Below are 13,637 nucleotides of genomic sequence, written 5' to 3'. Positions count from 1 at the left end.
ATACTTTTTAGTATTGGCATTTCCCGAGAGGTCTTTCGTTGGCAGTTGAAATGAGAATGAAAATGAAAAGAATGAAATAGTTAACAAAAGGTGCAATAAAATTTTAATAAAAATTACTGCGTAGTTAAGGATAAAATACTTTTAATCTAAGGTTACAACAGTGGAGCTTCCCGTATCGTGACCTTGTCGGTTCACCAGTGATAATCTTATGATGGATGTTGGATAGTCGGCGATAAATGGAATGATATGATCATGGATTAAAAAAATTAATCGCATCCCTTTAGTAGTATTGATCGATTGTATGAATGATGGATTATTCCTAGACAGATTATACGTTAGTTTTCTTTTGATTGCTGCACGCAAATCAGTTCGGTGACTCCTTCGTGTTTTCCTAAAATAAGAAGCGTAAAAGTGCTTGCCTGAATAGCTAAGTATAGTCGAATCTAAAAAGAGTAAACCTCTATAAGGCAAAATCCGATAGGAAATCGAGCAATTTCACTGAGTGTTTAGTGGACAAAAACCTTGTACCATGCAGAATAATATTAATTGTATTACAGTCTTTTTTTTGCATTTTCTTAAAGCTCAAGGAAATAAAACTCGAAAAAATAAATTTTAAAGCTCAGAGAAATTGTACAAACGCAGGTCAAATTTTATCATTACTTTCATTTCACCAGTACTTTCAAGTGTTTTATATGAACTTCAAAATGTGCTTTTGATGGAAGTGATTTCTTTCGAGAATATATTCAAAATAGTCACACAGAAGTTTGTAATGCAGTGTAAATAAACGTTGTATAAAGTTTTGGTCCATTTCTTACTCGAACTTCTGGTGGATTCCTTCGTAATACTCTTTAAATGATTGCTTGCAAATTATCTGCGCGAAAATCTAACTCTCCCCTTGATAAACCCATATCCCACACATATCTACTGGAAAAACTAAAGTATGGCGCCAAATATTCTGTTAAAAACCTGCGAAGTCAAGAAGCTCACGTGTAAATACGAATATTCACGAAACATGTATATGTACTGGATTACTTCAATGGAAAAGTAATCTTTCAACTGGCGTGTGTTAAATTTGTTGCTTTGGCTGTGTTAAAAAGAAAATGTAACACATTTCAAGTGACAATGAGTACATTCTGTAAAGTCTGAGATAACCAGAACATTCTTATGTACTTTGCATCACGCTATATCGCTTTTTGCGCAGCAAAATAAAAATCACAAGCAAACGCTCGTATTCTCTCCCGTTTTATATTTACTTGCAAGAAAGGAAAGTGTTTGACACTAAGGAAAAAAACTTAACAAGAACTCAACAGCAAAGTGGGTTTGCGTGTGGCCTATATTCGCTTCCAAATTTCTGACGGCAATCTTGACGTTTTATCAGATTAAAGATCGATGTTGTTGTTGTTGTTGTTGCAATGATATTGTGGACGTAACGACCTGGTATTTAATGGTATCTTTCAGTTTGTTTGTGTTGATCAAGGGTGCGACCAAAGAACAGGCGTTCAACATTGGTAAAGACATTGTGGATACTGTTACGGCGATGAATCCGAAGCCAGTCAAGCTCAAGTTTGAAAAGGTGTGGCTTTTAATTCTGGAATTTATAACTTAAGACAGAGCCGTAAATTTAGTTGCCTCTTGACACAGAGCGGTATTCAATTCATTGACAAAAGCGAGGAGTGTTTCTTTGAATTGGTGTTAACTGAGCATTAAAATGGGTTTAAAACTGATGTTAGTGGTTGCTGTAACCAATCACACCGAAGCAGCTGTTTGCTCAACCAATCATGTGCCAGGGTTAATTTGGTTGTCGTCTCATTTCCCGCGCTTGCCATACCGTTGTATGCCGCCTCGTCTCCAGGCGCGGTTAATTAAGCCATTTCGTCGATGAAAGGCAGGAAACAGGGAGCGTAGGGCTTGATGGTTAAGCGGCAAAACGCGTAGACCAACATGCACCACGCTCCAATGAACGAGAGACGCCTGGGGATAAGACAGCGTTGTAAGGGTGTTTGTAGCTGTGTTTCCTTGCATCCATTTATGAGCGTTGACTGGCGTACAGTCGTCATGGGGATAACATCTAATTTATCCTTACACTTTCATTGCAACGTACGACAAATTAAGTTTACACTTTGCTTTCTCGTTTTGAATTATAGGACAAAATTTCCCCTATAAACCCTCAGTGTTCACCATTGCCAATTAAGTTATTGATTTGTGCTTTATTTTAAAGCGCAAAATCTTTATCAGAGTAATTTGTTTTTCAGGTTTATCTTCCATGTGTGTTGCAAACAAAGAAGCGTTATGTTGGATATATGTATGAGTCTCTAAATCAGAAGGAGCCTGTATTTGACGCTAAAGGGATCGAGACCGTGCGAAGAGATTCCTGCCCTGCAGTAGCAAAGGTTTGTACAAGTCGAGATAATCGAAAATATCTTCATTTGTTTAATTGCTCATCTCAGAATAGTGCCATACCACGGTAGAGAATAAATAGCCATTTTTGGTCGGAGTTGCCTCCTTCACACCCCCGTTCGGAGCGAGTGAGTTCTCGGTTTTCATTCGAAAGCGGCTAGGCAACGTCATGACGTCATGGTCACGTAGTGAAGCAAAGCCCTCAAGATTACATTAATGAATTGATTATTTGAATATTGAACCCGCTAATCGTTTCCAGAATGCAATAATGAATTGATTATTTGAATATTGAACTCGCTAGTGATTTCAAAAATTATTTTTTTAATTGATTTTTTTGAACATTAAACCCGTTAGCCGCATTCTTGGAACGACTTCCAGGTTTTATTTTCCAATAATCAGTTCATTATTGCATTCTTGAAACGACTAGCGGGTTCAATATTCAAATAATCCATTAATGTAATTTTGAGGGGTACGCTTCACTTGGTTTGACTGTAAGGAGTTCGTGCTTGTGAAACTTTCTAATGTAAACGTCTTCTCACGCGAGAAGTCTATCTAGTCGCAACCTCAGTATATATTGTCAGCCTCATCTTACCATTTCCTCTACTTAACCCTACTCTTCTCTGCTCATTTCTGATCTTCTTTACAACACTCTATCATAGAAACGTCTACTATACTCTGCTCGAGCCAACCATACCCTACCCTACTCCACCCCACCGGACCCTACACCCTTGCTACCCAACGCTACCCTACCCTACCCTTCTCTGTCGTGCTCTTCTTAACTTGCACCACGACTACATTCATGTTGTTTGTCTACTCACTCTTTCCAGGTACTTGAAAAGTCGCTGCGAGTTTTGTTCGAAACACGCGATCTGTCTTTGATTAAGAGGTTTGTCCAGCGACAGTGTACAAAATTGATGGAGGGACGCGCCAGTCTCCAGGACTTCACGTTCGCAAAAGAATACCGCGGAATGAAGAACTACAAACCAGGGGCATGTGTACCAGCTCTGGAGCTGACGAGGTGAGGAGACTGGAGACAGTGTTATCTTGGCAGTCGGCTATTTTCGATACATTAAAATTTTAACTAACGCTGAGGCTTGGGAAAAGAAAACTAAAGAAATTGATTATTCTTCCCTCATCCTCGATGTGATTTCTTTTGTTTTACTCCCCCAAGCCTCGGCACCAAGTTAGAATTTTAATATATCGAAAATGGCTAATTTGTCATTTGTGCATAGCAGTGTTCCTCGTTTAGATGTCTTCAGCCCAACCGTTTTCGTGCCCTCAATCCAAATTCCTTGTTTTCAAGTGAGGCGCCACGCACCTCTCAGAAGACTTGGGATTGGCTGAGAAAACAATAGAACAAACAATAGAAACAACCAACCTAGCCCTTAATACATGAGAGCTGCGTGAAACAGCGAGCCAATGAAATAACAGGTTCTGAAGAGTCGCGTGTCTTGTGCTCCTTTCCATGGGTTTTTACCCAAATGCCTATTTTTGGATGTGTTAGCTTGAATGCTTCATCCACTAATTGTCTGAGGGATTGTGAATTACATGTACTTCGTTCAAGATGCTCACTGAGTCTTTTCTTGATTGTCGATTTTTTTGTAGGCGCATGCTCAGAGAGGACCGCAGATCAGAGCCTAGAGTGGGAGAAAGAGTCCCGTATGTAGTGGTGTACGGTAGTCCTGGTTTGCCTTTGATTCAGCTCGTGAGACGGTCAGTAAATCATCTCGCTTATTTCATTTGCTCTGATTACTATCTTTCGTCCTTTGGCTGATAAGCAATTGCAAAATGGAACGACCTGTTTGTTTTAATCAAAGCAACGCAATGAAATGCCCCTTAAATGCTCCTTACCATTTCACATTCGCTTCCTACCACGACATCCGAACAATTCTACTGCAGCAGTAAGAGTAAGGACAAACTATTTAATGGTAAACGCAATATTGGCGAACAAATAGTCTACATTGCTTCTCACAAAGATTAAAAAGAACATGAAAATAAGAGTAGGTGGCCTGAAAAATGGAAAAAGAGGGGAAAGGAAGGAAATGTTTTGCTAAAATGGAATGGCGAATTTCAGTCTGACCAGCGAAGAAAAGGTAAACTATTTTCCTTGAAATTTACCAATCATAGTTTTCCATTCAAATTGATTTTCAACAAGAATGTTCTGACATTTTGGCTTGGTGGAAAACTTGGTGAACAAGTTCGAAACAGTTGGATTCTTTTCATTTTGGACAATTCGAGGTATCCCGTCTTGCGAAAAAACATCGGTTGAGCATGTGCTTTTCGTTGAAACCCTTGCCAAGCCGTTCTCGTGCCCAGAGGCCGCGCTCCTTTTGGTCAGCATCAAGAATCGCTACCTCTGTGCTGTTCCAACACCGCGATACACGGACTTCCCGTCAAATCTGACAAATCTGATTGGCTGAGAATGCGAAATGAATTCTCTGCGCGTGCTCAGAAGATCGGGTCCGGCCAGAGATCGTGATTCTTGGTGCTGACCAAAAGGAGCGCGGCCTCTGGAGACGAGAATGTTGCTCAGTAACCTGACTTATTGTAATGAAATGCTGACAGAATATTGACATGTGTCAAGGTTTTCATCACAAGCTCATTCTCGTCCCCAGAGCCGCCTGTCCCTCCTAGCCAGCGGAAGTTGGAACGAGGATAGGGTTGTCTCGCGCCGAGGCCCCGCCGGCTAAGAAGGGCACGTGTATCTGGGGACGAGAATGTCACAAATTCTGATCTAAAATTACCTCATTTCTCCCCAGACCCCATGAAGTGCTTCAGGATCCCAGCCTTCGACTGAACGCATCTTATTACATCACTAAACAGATCTTACCACCGCTCAATCGTGTCTTCTCTCTCATTGGCTTGGACGTGTTCACATGGTAAGGTAACATGACATAAACATTTCATATTCAAAACAATCATTGTAAAGCAGCGTGGATCCCATAAAAATGTTTAAAACTATGAAAACGAATTCCCAACTCATTTAACGTGATCCAGTTAGGCAAACGGTTGTGAGAAACTGAAAAAACACGAGATAGGTTTGGCAACAAATGTTGCATTTACAAATCTCCTCAATGCACCTTCACGCACAACTAAATAACCGACTTTATGTCATTCTACTGTTATAGTTTTAGTTGTTTACGTACAGCGCGGGTGATGCGGGTTTTATTTGACACTCGCTAGGTACGCAGAGCTCCCGCGTGTTGTGCGCGTAGCACAGATGTCCACGGACCCAGGAGAGAGAAAAAAGGTTTGTTCCTTATGCCAAAATAAATGCGAATTTGTTTCTTTTACTTTAGTTTTTGCTCCTTTGGTCACAAATTTTCATCCTGTTCCCTTAAACTGAAATCCATAAGCGGAATATCTTTCCATGCCTAAGTTGTCGTATCATCCCATTAATTAAATGCTAGAGCGTTGAGGAAGTAGTGGGCGACTCTAAGATATGAGCAGTCCTGGAAAGAGACTTGACGTGAGACTAGATTCGTCTTGTTATCTTTCTTACCTCTTGTGTTTGACACTCTTTTGTCCTTTCAGGGCACTATTTCCCAGTACTTCTCTACCATGACGTGCCCAGTTTGTCAAGAGCTTACTCCAGCAGATTTGTGCACCAGCTGTCGGGCCAGACCCCAGCTGTCGACTGTTTCTCTCGCTAGCCGCATGCGCAAATGGGAAAGAACTCACCAACATTTAGCAGAGGTAGGAGTTGAGTGGCCCTATGGTCATGCTATGACCTTGATCACGGGACCTGATTTTGTGACATCATGATTCCGTGTAACAATCTCTTTGTACCTCTACAGATATGTTACAGCTGTTGTGGGTCACGTGATACCAGGTTAGGTTGCGTGTCGTTGGACTGCCCGGTGTTTTACAAACTCGTGCTGTGCACGCGTGACCTGAAGTCATCCCAACATTTCAGAAGGATCCTGGAAAGCTTGTAGCAACAATTTTGACGGCATGACGATTATGATGATGATGACGATGGTGACAACAAAGACTATATTTCAGACGACATAATAACGACTATGATGAAATGATAGTGATAATGACGATGATAATAAAACAAATAACGACTGTAACGGTTACTGATAAAGTTTACCTTAAATCAAGGTTATTTTAAGTTCATGCCGTATTGAACAAATCCAGACAAATGTTTGTATCTCAAAAGAAAAAGAACCTAAGATAAGTATCCTTACAAGGAGAGTTTTCTTATACGCGAAAACAAAGATGATGGGCCGAAAGAGCTTTAAGTTTATTGAAAAAGATCTATAAAGCATAAGAATGTTGGAAGTTATTTATATCACAGAGAAATAAATATTCGTACTTTACGACTGTTGCTAATTGAGCTACACAACAGATCATAAATGATGCAGAAGTAAAGAACACTGATCGCGTTATAGTTGTTGTTGCGAGTTATGTGTGTTTGGCTTAGTCTTTCCCTCAGCGGGGGAAGGGGGGGGGGGTAGACTCCCATATTTAAAGGACGGGGATGTTCGTCGTACCTTTTAGGGGTTAAAAACGCGGTTTTGGTCTCTCTAAGGGTGTTCAGTATTGAGCCGAAAAAAGTTCGTGTTAGTTAATGTGTTGTTTTAGAATTGGTACCTCTTAGGATTGAAAAAACCTTCAAGGCACGCCCACAAAATAGGATCTTGGTACCTCTTAGGGTTTTTTTAATCAAAATTTCCGACGAGCACCCCCGTCCTTTTTATATGGGATTCCCCCCGGGTCTTTCCTCGGCCGTTTCTTAAGTCCACTCTTTTGCATTCGTCCTCGATGAATCCCTAGGGTTTTGTATTTAATTTTGTTTGCGCCCTCGACGAGAAAAATAGATTTGAAGGTCTCCGAACAGACGAGATTGCCTCACGTTCGGTGATCTTGCGCAACGCAAAAGGCGGTTCATATTGGGATTTGTACATGTAGGGCTGTTCTGTTGCTGTTCCTCCTATAGCCGTTGCGACGTGAGAAATCTGTGAAATAAAGTTGCTGGGAGGAGGTTCCTTCTCAAAAGGGAGAAATATACCGAAGTGGTGATAACAAACCTCAAAGAAAGGAAGACGGAGAAGAATAAAGAAAGCTGAAAGTGATTACGGAATGAAAAGGAAGCGAACAGGATGATTCGTTCTGCACCCACGCTATTTTCACGAACAGCGCGCGAGAGGTAAAAATCTGGATGTCGCAAGGACTGGGTAGCATTTTCCTAAGCCACTTCCGACATCGCGTGGACGCGGTTCCTCTTGGGAAGGGGACATACCAAGAAACTAGGAAGTGATTAAGGCTAGGTTTACACTAGAGGAAATCGTTCCGGATTCGTGGCCATCGAATCCGAATATTTTAGTACCAGATTGATTTTGCCATTTACGCACAAGTGGACGAGCCAAATGGATATTTTCTGGAGCTGCACATTACAAGTTAAGTGATTAAAAAAAAGTTTCAAAGGTCACAACCTGTCTCCAGTCCTCACTAATTTTCTGTATGGAGTTTTGAAATTGCAAGGGATGTTTATTGCTGTATAGCTGTAGCATTTGGGCTTTACTCAATTACTTTACCTTATTTGGAGTTCATGTTTTATGGTTGGGGAATATTGCAATCGTACTGTACGAGTTGTCATCATTATCATTGTCATCCTTATCATCATTGTCATCCTTATCATCATTGTCACCCTTATCATGAAAAACAACATAGTGTTGGAATACAAACAGTGCCAAATGTTCAACTACATTTGTGCAGGGAGTCACACTGTACATGTAGTTACAATTTGCCCAAAAGGAAAACATCAAAGATTGGTTTTCTTTGCACCTTGCGACTACTTGCCCATGAACTGAATTGTTTTTCTGCAGAGCCTGGGTGAAGGTGGGCTACTCTACAAAGTTTTTATACAGGGAGGCTGCACCTCAAGGTACAACCCTTACCCTTTCATATACCATTTTTGACAGAAAAGGCACACCTTTCGTTTTTACTCATTATTAAAAAAAGGTACCCTTTACACATACCTTCCTAAATTTCATATTACCTGAAAACATCAAATGTTGTAAACCAGAAAAACAATTGTTTTATTTTCAGTTCGTGTTCACGTTGAACTTAAAAGGCAGATTTTCCTACCCTTTCATGAACATCAACTTGTGAAATCCCCATCCGTTATAAGGAGTGCCATCTACCCCCACCACCCCCAGGCTGCAGAGTAAGCTTTGAAGAGTTGTGCCCAGTATCTAATTTATCCTCATATCAACACATAAATTAACGGAAACCAAAGCAAGATTAAGGTAAAATTAATATTGCAAACAAATTTTCCTAAATAGTATAAGTTTCAGTTTATATTTTACTTCATGCTGAAACGTTACTCAATGCAAGTTATATGTGCTGAAACTTAACTCTGTACTGCACAACCATGCAAGATATTCACTCTTAGCTTGTATTAATTTTATATTAATTAAAACAAAAATTACTTCTAATCAAACATGGACTTTTTTCTATTGAGAGAATGTTAGAAAATATTGGTCAGACAATAAATAATAAAATATTTATTCAAAAGAGGGTTGTCAAAATCCTTAAGGGGTTACATATAAATAATGCATGCGCTCTGATTGGTCAAAACCCATGTTTTATCAGAGTATAAAACATAAAAGTATAAAAGCGTGTTTTATTGTCTTTTGCCACATTATCTCTAGTAAACATTTTTGTTAGGGATGGCAAAAAACATTTTCTTTAAAAAAAAAAATTGTGATGGAGTTCTCTGCAAAGCAGCAGAGAGTTTTATAGACAAGCCAGGGGGGGGGGGTACTTTGGGGATTTCTGGGGTGGGGATGTGCCACTGGGACCCTGGAACCCTTAACCTATACCAGAGCTAGTTCAGCTGAATTTTACTAACCTATACTAGAGTAAACTCCCCAAATCCCCCCATCTATCGACACTGTTGAGGCTGATTTGCGTAAATTTAAACTTGCCGATTTGATTTTTTTATATTTTTCCAATGGCAATTCCTGGTTTCCTTACTCTAGATAAAATCTTCAACCAACTGGTCAGTTTTGTGAAAGATGATACCCTATTCTAGACCCAAACGCTCTGATTTATATAACCTATCCTAGAGTAAGCTGCTTAAAAACCATACCCTTCATAGCAGCCCATATATGCCAGTGCTCCCCCCCCCCCCCCCCCGGGAAGACAAGGCATGTAGCACTTTAGTGGTATCAAATTACATCAGTTTCTAGATCTGTGTGCTTTGTTGTTTCTACTCGCGGCGTGTAAAATCTATATCATAAAGCAAATGAAGAAACCTAAGCTGTGTATTACACTGTAATAAAACACTCCGGACATTTGAGAACACTCAAGAAATGTAGAAAACACTCGCCTGCAGCTCGTGTTTTCTACATTTCCCTCCTGTTATCAAATGTCCGTCATGTTTTATCACAGTGTAATACATGGCTTAGGCTTCTTTATTTATTAAATAAAACTTGAAAATGTGTTCAGATTACTTTGATTTATTACTATTTTTGCCATATTATAATTATATTTACAAAATATCAATCCATAAGGCAAGGAAGCTTAGGGAAGCCAATAAAGCTGGTGTAGAGGACTACCTTTAGAGATACCTAAGACTAAACAATTTAAACAAAAATGCTGTCATTAGCAGTACAATGTATTTATCTATTGATACACATACATCCATGTTTTCTAACATAAAATAATCATAATTTAAATAGGATAAATAGTTATTTTTAAGCAAAGCTAATTCGCAAAAGCCAAGGAAATTAAACGAAAAAAGTACATAACCTTCTTCCAAGAAAGATGATTTGCGTTTAAATTTAGAGGTAAACACAGCAATACCAAATTATTGAATTTCAGGGCAGAGAGAAATAAATGATATAGGACCATGTCATTGAAACTTCCAGGAAGATGGAGGTTTCTGTGAAGGTTGATAATGTTTTCAAATTTAAGAATTTGTAAGTTCATAAATTAAAATAAGATTGGTATGTTCATCAAAAGTACTTAGAACTTGAAATTATCCAAATAACTCATTTCTGAAGTGTAACTAAAGGTTTGAGATTTTTTTGATAAGTAGAGCGCCATATACTAGCCACAGAAGTGTGGTTGCAGGAAATATTTTTATGCTCCCCAAGGAAGGCCACTGGAAAGGTTGTCAAAAGCTGATGGTTGAAACTAAACTGGAATTTTCAGAGGAGGCAGCGTAGCCAAGTGGTTTAGGGCACTGGTGTAATGCGGAGGTCCCAGGTTTAAGGTCTCCACCCTGCCACTAGTGGGATTTGTTTGTTGGTAGTCCCAAGTTCAAATCCTCGGTAATGCTTTGTAAATAGCCAACTGGTCTGCCTGCTGCCAGTTGGGATTTTTAACCATGTTACTTTTATTTGAAATATTTAATTCCTTTGTTTCAGTGGCATGCCTGTAAACTAGCTAAGCTTAGTGCTTGTATAGCTAAGTGCATGACCACTATAAATAAGATTGCATTTTTTACAGAGGGGTGAGTGTGGGACTCAAACCAAAGAACTTTCCAGGTGAGGGTTAAGGATGTTTTCTGAAAAAAATATGACATTTGCTACTGGCAATGCCTTTATCAGTTTTATATTTCTTCAGTCTATTCTAATATTTATTATTACTGGTAATAGCTTTTCTATTCATAACATACTTGCTGTGACTGCATAAGAGTCGCCTTTGTGGGAATTCTGTTTGAGTTACAAGGTCAGGTAGAGTCCAGTGACCGACATTAGATTATGTGGACTTTAACATGTGGTGCTTATCATACATCATTTGTTGTTTATTAAACCAACACTGGCATCAATTCACCAGGAACTGTGATAGTACAGCATGCAAATCCTTCAAGTCCCACTGGCAAACTTGCCAGTTCCTCCCATTCCTGTTGATCTGTGTTGTAACATTCAACACTCCTCAGCTCTCTATTATGTTTGTTGACTCCACCTAGTACAAAAACCTTGTTCTCAATTACTGCTGCCCCAGCATGTGACCGTGGCTGCCGGGTAGATGCTATAGCAGTCCACCGGTTGGTTGTAGGGTCGTACACCTCACAAGAAGCTAATTTGATGGGTGATTCTAAAATGTCTTCCCCACCAATAACAAAGATCTTGCTATGTACACTAACAGCACAGGCATCAGAACGACGTCTGTTCATAGGAGCAATTTCAACCCAAGAACCTGATGAATGATCATAACATTCAGCAGACATCAAAGGAATATCCTCATCGCTGGAATATCCACCAAATACATATAAATACGTTGAACCAACCACACAGTGCCTTGTGCGAGAAGCATTCATTGATGCAACAATTTCCCATTTGTTTATCTTGGGACTGTAGCGCTGGACAAGGTTCTGTGGTCTGCCTTTTGCATCATGCCCCCCAGCAGCGTAAAGAAAGTCCCCAACCACGGCCACGCCTACACCAGCCACTTCCCTTTGCATCGATAACACACTGGACCATGTATTGGTCCTTGGGTCATAGAGCTCAGCACTTCTTGTGACACTGCCATTTTTTGTGGTCCCACCCACTACATACACCAATCCTTCATGTATGGCAATGCCATGATTCTTTCTGGGGGTCAACATTGGGGAAACCTGAAACATTTGCTTGATGCTTGGCACAAACACGTTTGAAGAAGCTGTGATGTCACAATCTTCCTGCCAACCTCCCACCATAAGGATTGCAGTTTGACACGCACGAGGCCGTGGGCACTGGTCACTGTTACCTTGTACAGTTCCCTTGGGAGATGAGAAGTACTCTTTGGCGGCATTGACAAGGCGTAAACAAGATTCGTCACTCTTAACCAAGTCCTCCTCTTGTACCGTAGTAATCAAGTAACATCTCGCCAAGTAGACCAGGCGAATGTGTAAAAACAGGGTAGAAAAGTGCTTCTTTCTTGTCTCCAAGCTATTCTTGGTCCACTTTACCACAGATTCGAATATTTTCTCCTCTCTAGCGACGAGATCGTCGCTGGATACAATGGCGAGCAGCTGCTCTATAGTCAGGGTTACAAATCCACTGCTGGCTGCCACAGGGACATAATTTTCGAGAATGTGTTTTTGGGCGCTGTCACGAAGTTCTCTCACATTGTACTTTTCGGCCATGTACAAAAGAAACAGGCAGTTGTCCGAGTTCAAGTCGCTAATCAGAAATTCACAAGCCTTCTGTTTCAGCTCGGTCAAAAACAAGAAATCTGCACCAATAGCTAAATCAAGAGCGTTGTCTTTTTTGATGTTTATTCCACCACCATACATGTAGGTCAGCAGCTGTTCCATAACATGGGGTTCAAATTCTTCCATGTGAACGGTATTTTCAGCTTTTTCCTTCATCTCATTGGCGAACAAAGCCTTGAAGAACTCACTGTTTGCGGAAAGGACGTTCCGATGCGCAGGGAAAGTTGTGCCCTGTACACTCAGTGTAACATCGCATAGCGTTTCTTCCTTCCTGAAGTCATTCAATGATTTCATTACTTTGGCGCAAAAGCTCGCTTCTTGCGAACCCATGATCGATTTCGGTATTTTTCGGGGAATATTTCCTCCTCGGCGTACAGCGCTAACAGAACATCTGATCAACTCGGATTTGCACCTGCTGGTTATGTTATACTTCAGTGTTTACTTTCAGCGGTGAACATTTGCCTCAATTTGGCGGGAATCTTAATTTCGCACAGGAAATACAGCCTTCCTAGAAAGTATTGCACCCTCAACTCAAAGAAAAGATACATATGCGAGGTTTCTCAGTTCAAACCCATGATTGCAAGCTTCGAATATATGTTCCATATATCCTCTACGGGTAACTCGAAGAACGAGTTTTCTCACATTTCCGACTTGTGAGATGCAGAGTCATAAATCCAACGCTAATATAACGAGGTCAAAAAAATCCCCCATCTAGAGCCATATATATATTTTTCCTTGCACTAAGTGAAATTCCGATTTTTAGAACCTCTAAGGATAACAAACAAATCGGTTTGGTAAAAAATCGGTGTCCAGACTGTTCGACTGAGGGGAGTGAAATGACTTTTGGCCAATTTGGTTCAATTTCGTATTTCAAGAAATCGGGATTCCACCAGGCATGTAGTTTTCAATCTGCCTATTCCTACTCTCACGACCTCAGTTAATTTTCCTTTTTTTCCCAATAATCTATTTCACTAATTATCTTTACCATATAAGTTCATATATTTCGTTCAGTTCTCTTGGGCCCCCAGGGTAGAAATATTTATTCCGTTGCACCGGGGATCCCACGGGTGATTTGCACACCATT

The 13,637-nt window shown here is 40.3% G+C and overlaps 2 protein-coding genes across 3 annotated transcripts in view; one reads left to right on the top strand and one right to left on the bottom strand.

The window, feature by feature from the left end:
• The window catches only part of LOC110064640 (DNA polymerase zeta catalytic subunit-like), a 29,718-nt gene extending 22,922 nt beyond the window's left edge, over window positions 1-6,796 (top strand). For both annotated transcript variants that reach the window (XM_020771712.2, XM_020771713.2), the window contains exons 27-34: window positions 1,459-1,573; window positions 2,253-2,390; window positions 3,225-3,415; window positions 4,003-4,110; window positions 5,157-5,276; window positions 5,581-5,647; window positions 5,932-6,093; window positions 6,195-6,796. In XM_020771712.2, coding sequence (XP_020627371.2) covers window positions 1,459-1,573; window positions 2,253-2,390; window positions 3,225-3,415; window positions 4,003-4,110; window positions 5,157-5,276; window positions 5,581-5,647; window positions 5,932-6,093; window positions 6,195-6,335 — 1,042 coding nt within the window. In that variant the 3' untranslated portion in view covers window positions 6,336-6,796. The remainder of the gene's footprint in view (window positions 1-1,458; window positions 1,574-2,252; window positions 2,391-3,224; window positions 3,416-4,002; window positions 4,111-5,156; window positions 5,277-5,580; window positions 5,648-5,931; window positions 6,094-6,194) is intronic.
• Window positions 6,797-9,853: 3,057 nt separating this feature from the next.
• On the bottom strand, window positions 9,854-13,175 carry LOC110064604 (kelch-like protein diablo). The gene has a single exon (XM_020771666.2). It carries the CDS (start codon window positions 12,881-12,883, stop codon window positions 11,165-11,167), a length of 1,719 nt encoding a protein of 572 aa, XP_020627325.2. The 5' UTR covers window positions 12,884-13,175; the 3' UTR covers window positions 9,854-11,164.
• Between the last annotated feature and the right edge of the window lie 462 nt (window positions 13,176-13,637).

Source organism: Orbicella faveolata, unplaced genomic scaffold (assembly GCF_042242905.1).
Source record: "Orbicella faveolata isolate gen_17 unplaced genomic scaffold, um_ofav_v1 contig_12, whole genome shotgun sequence".
Lineage (NCBI taxonomy): Eukaryota > Metazoa > Cnidaria > Anthozoa > Scleractinia > Merulinidae > Orbicella > Orbicella faveolata.
Note: the sequence above shows the minus strand (reverse complement) of the source record. Positions and strands in the feature narration are given on the sequence as shown.

Excerpts from the sequence above, each read along its gene's own strand:
- LOC110064604 (XM_020771666.2), bottom strand. The coding sequence starts at position 12,883 with ATGGGTTCGCAAGAAGCGAGCTTTTGCGCCAAAGTAATGAAATCATTG.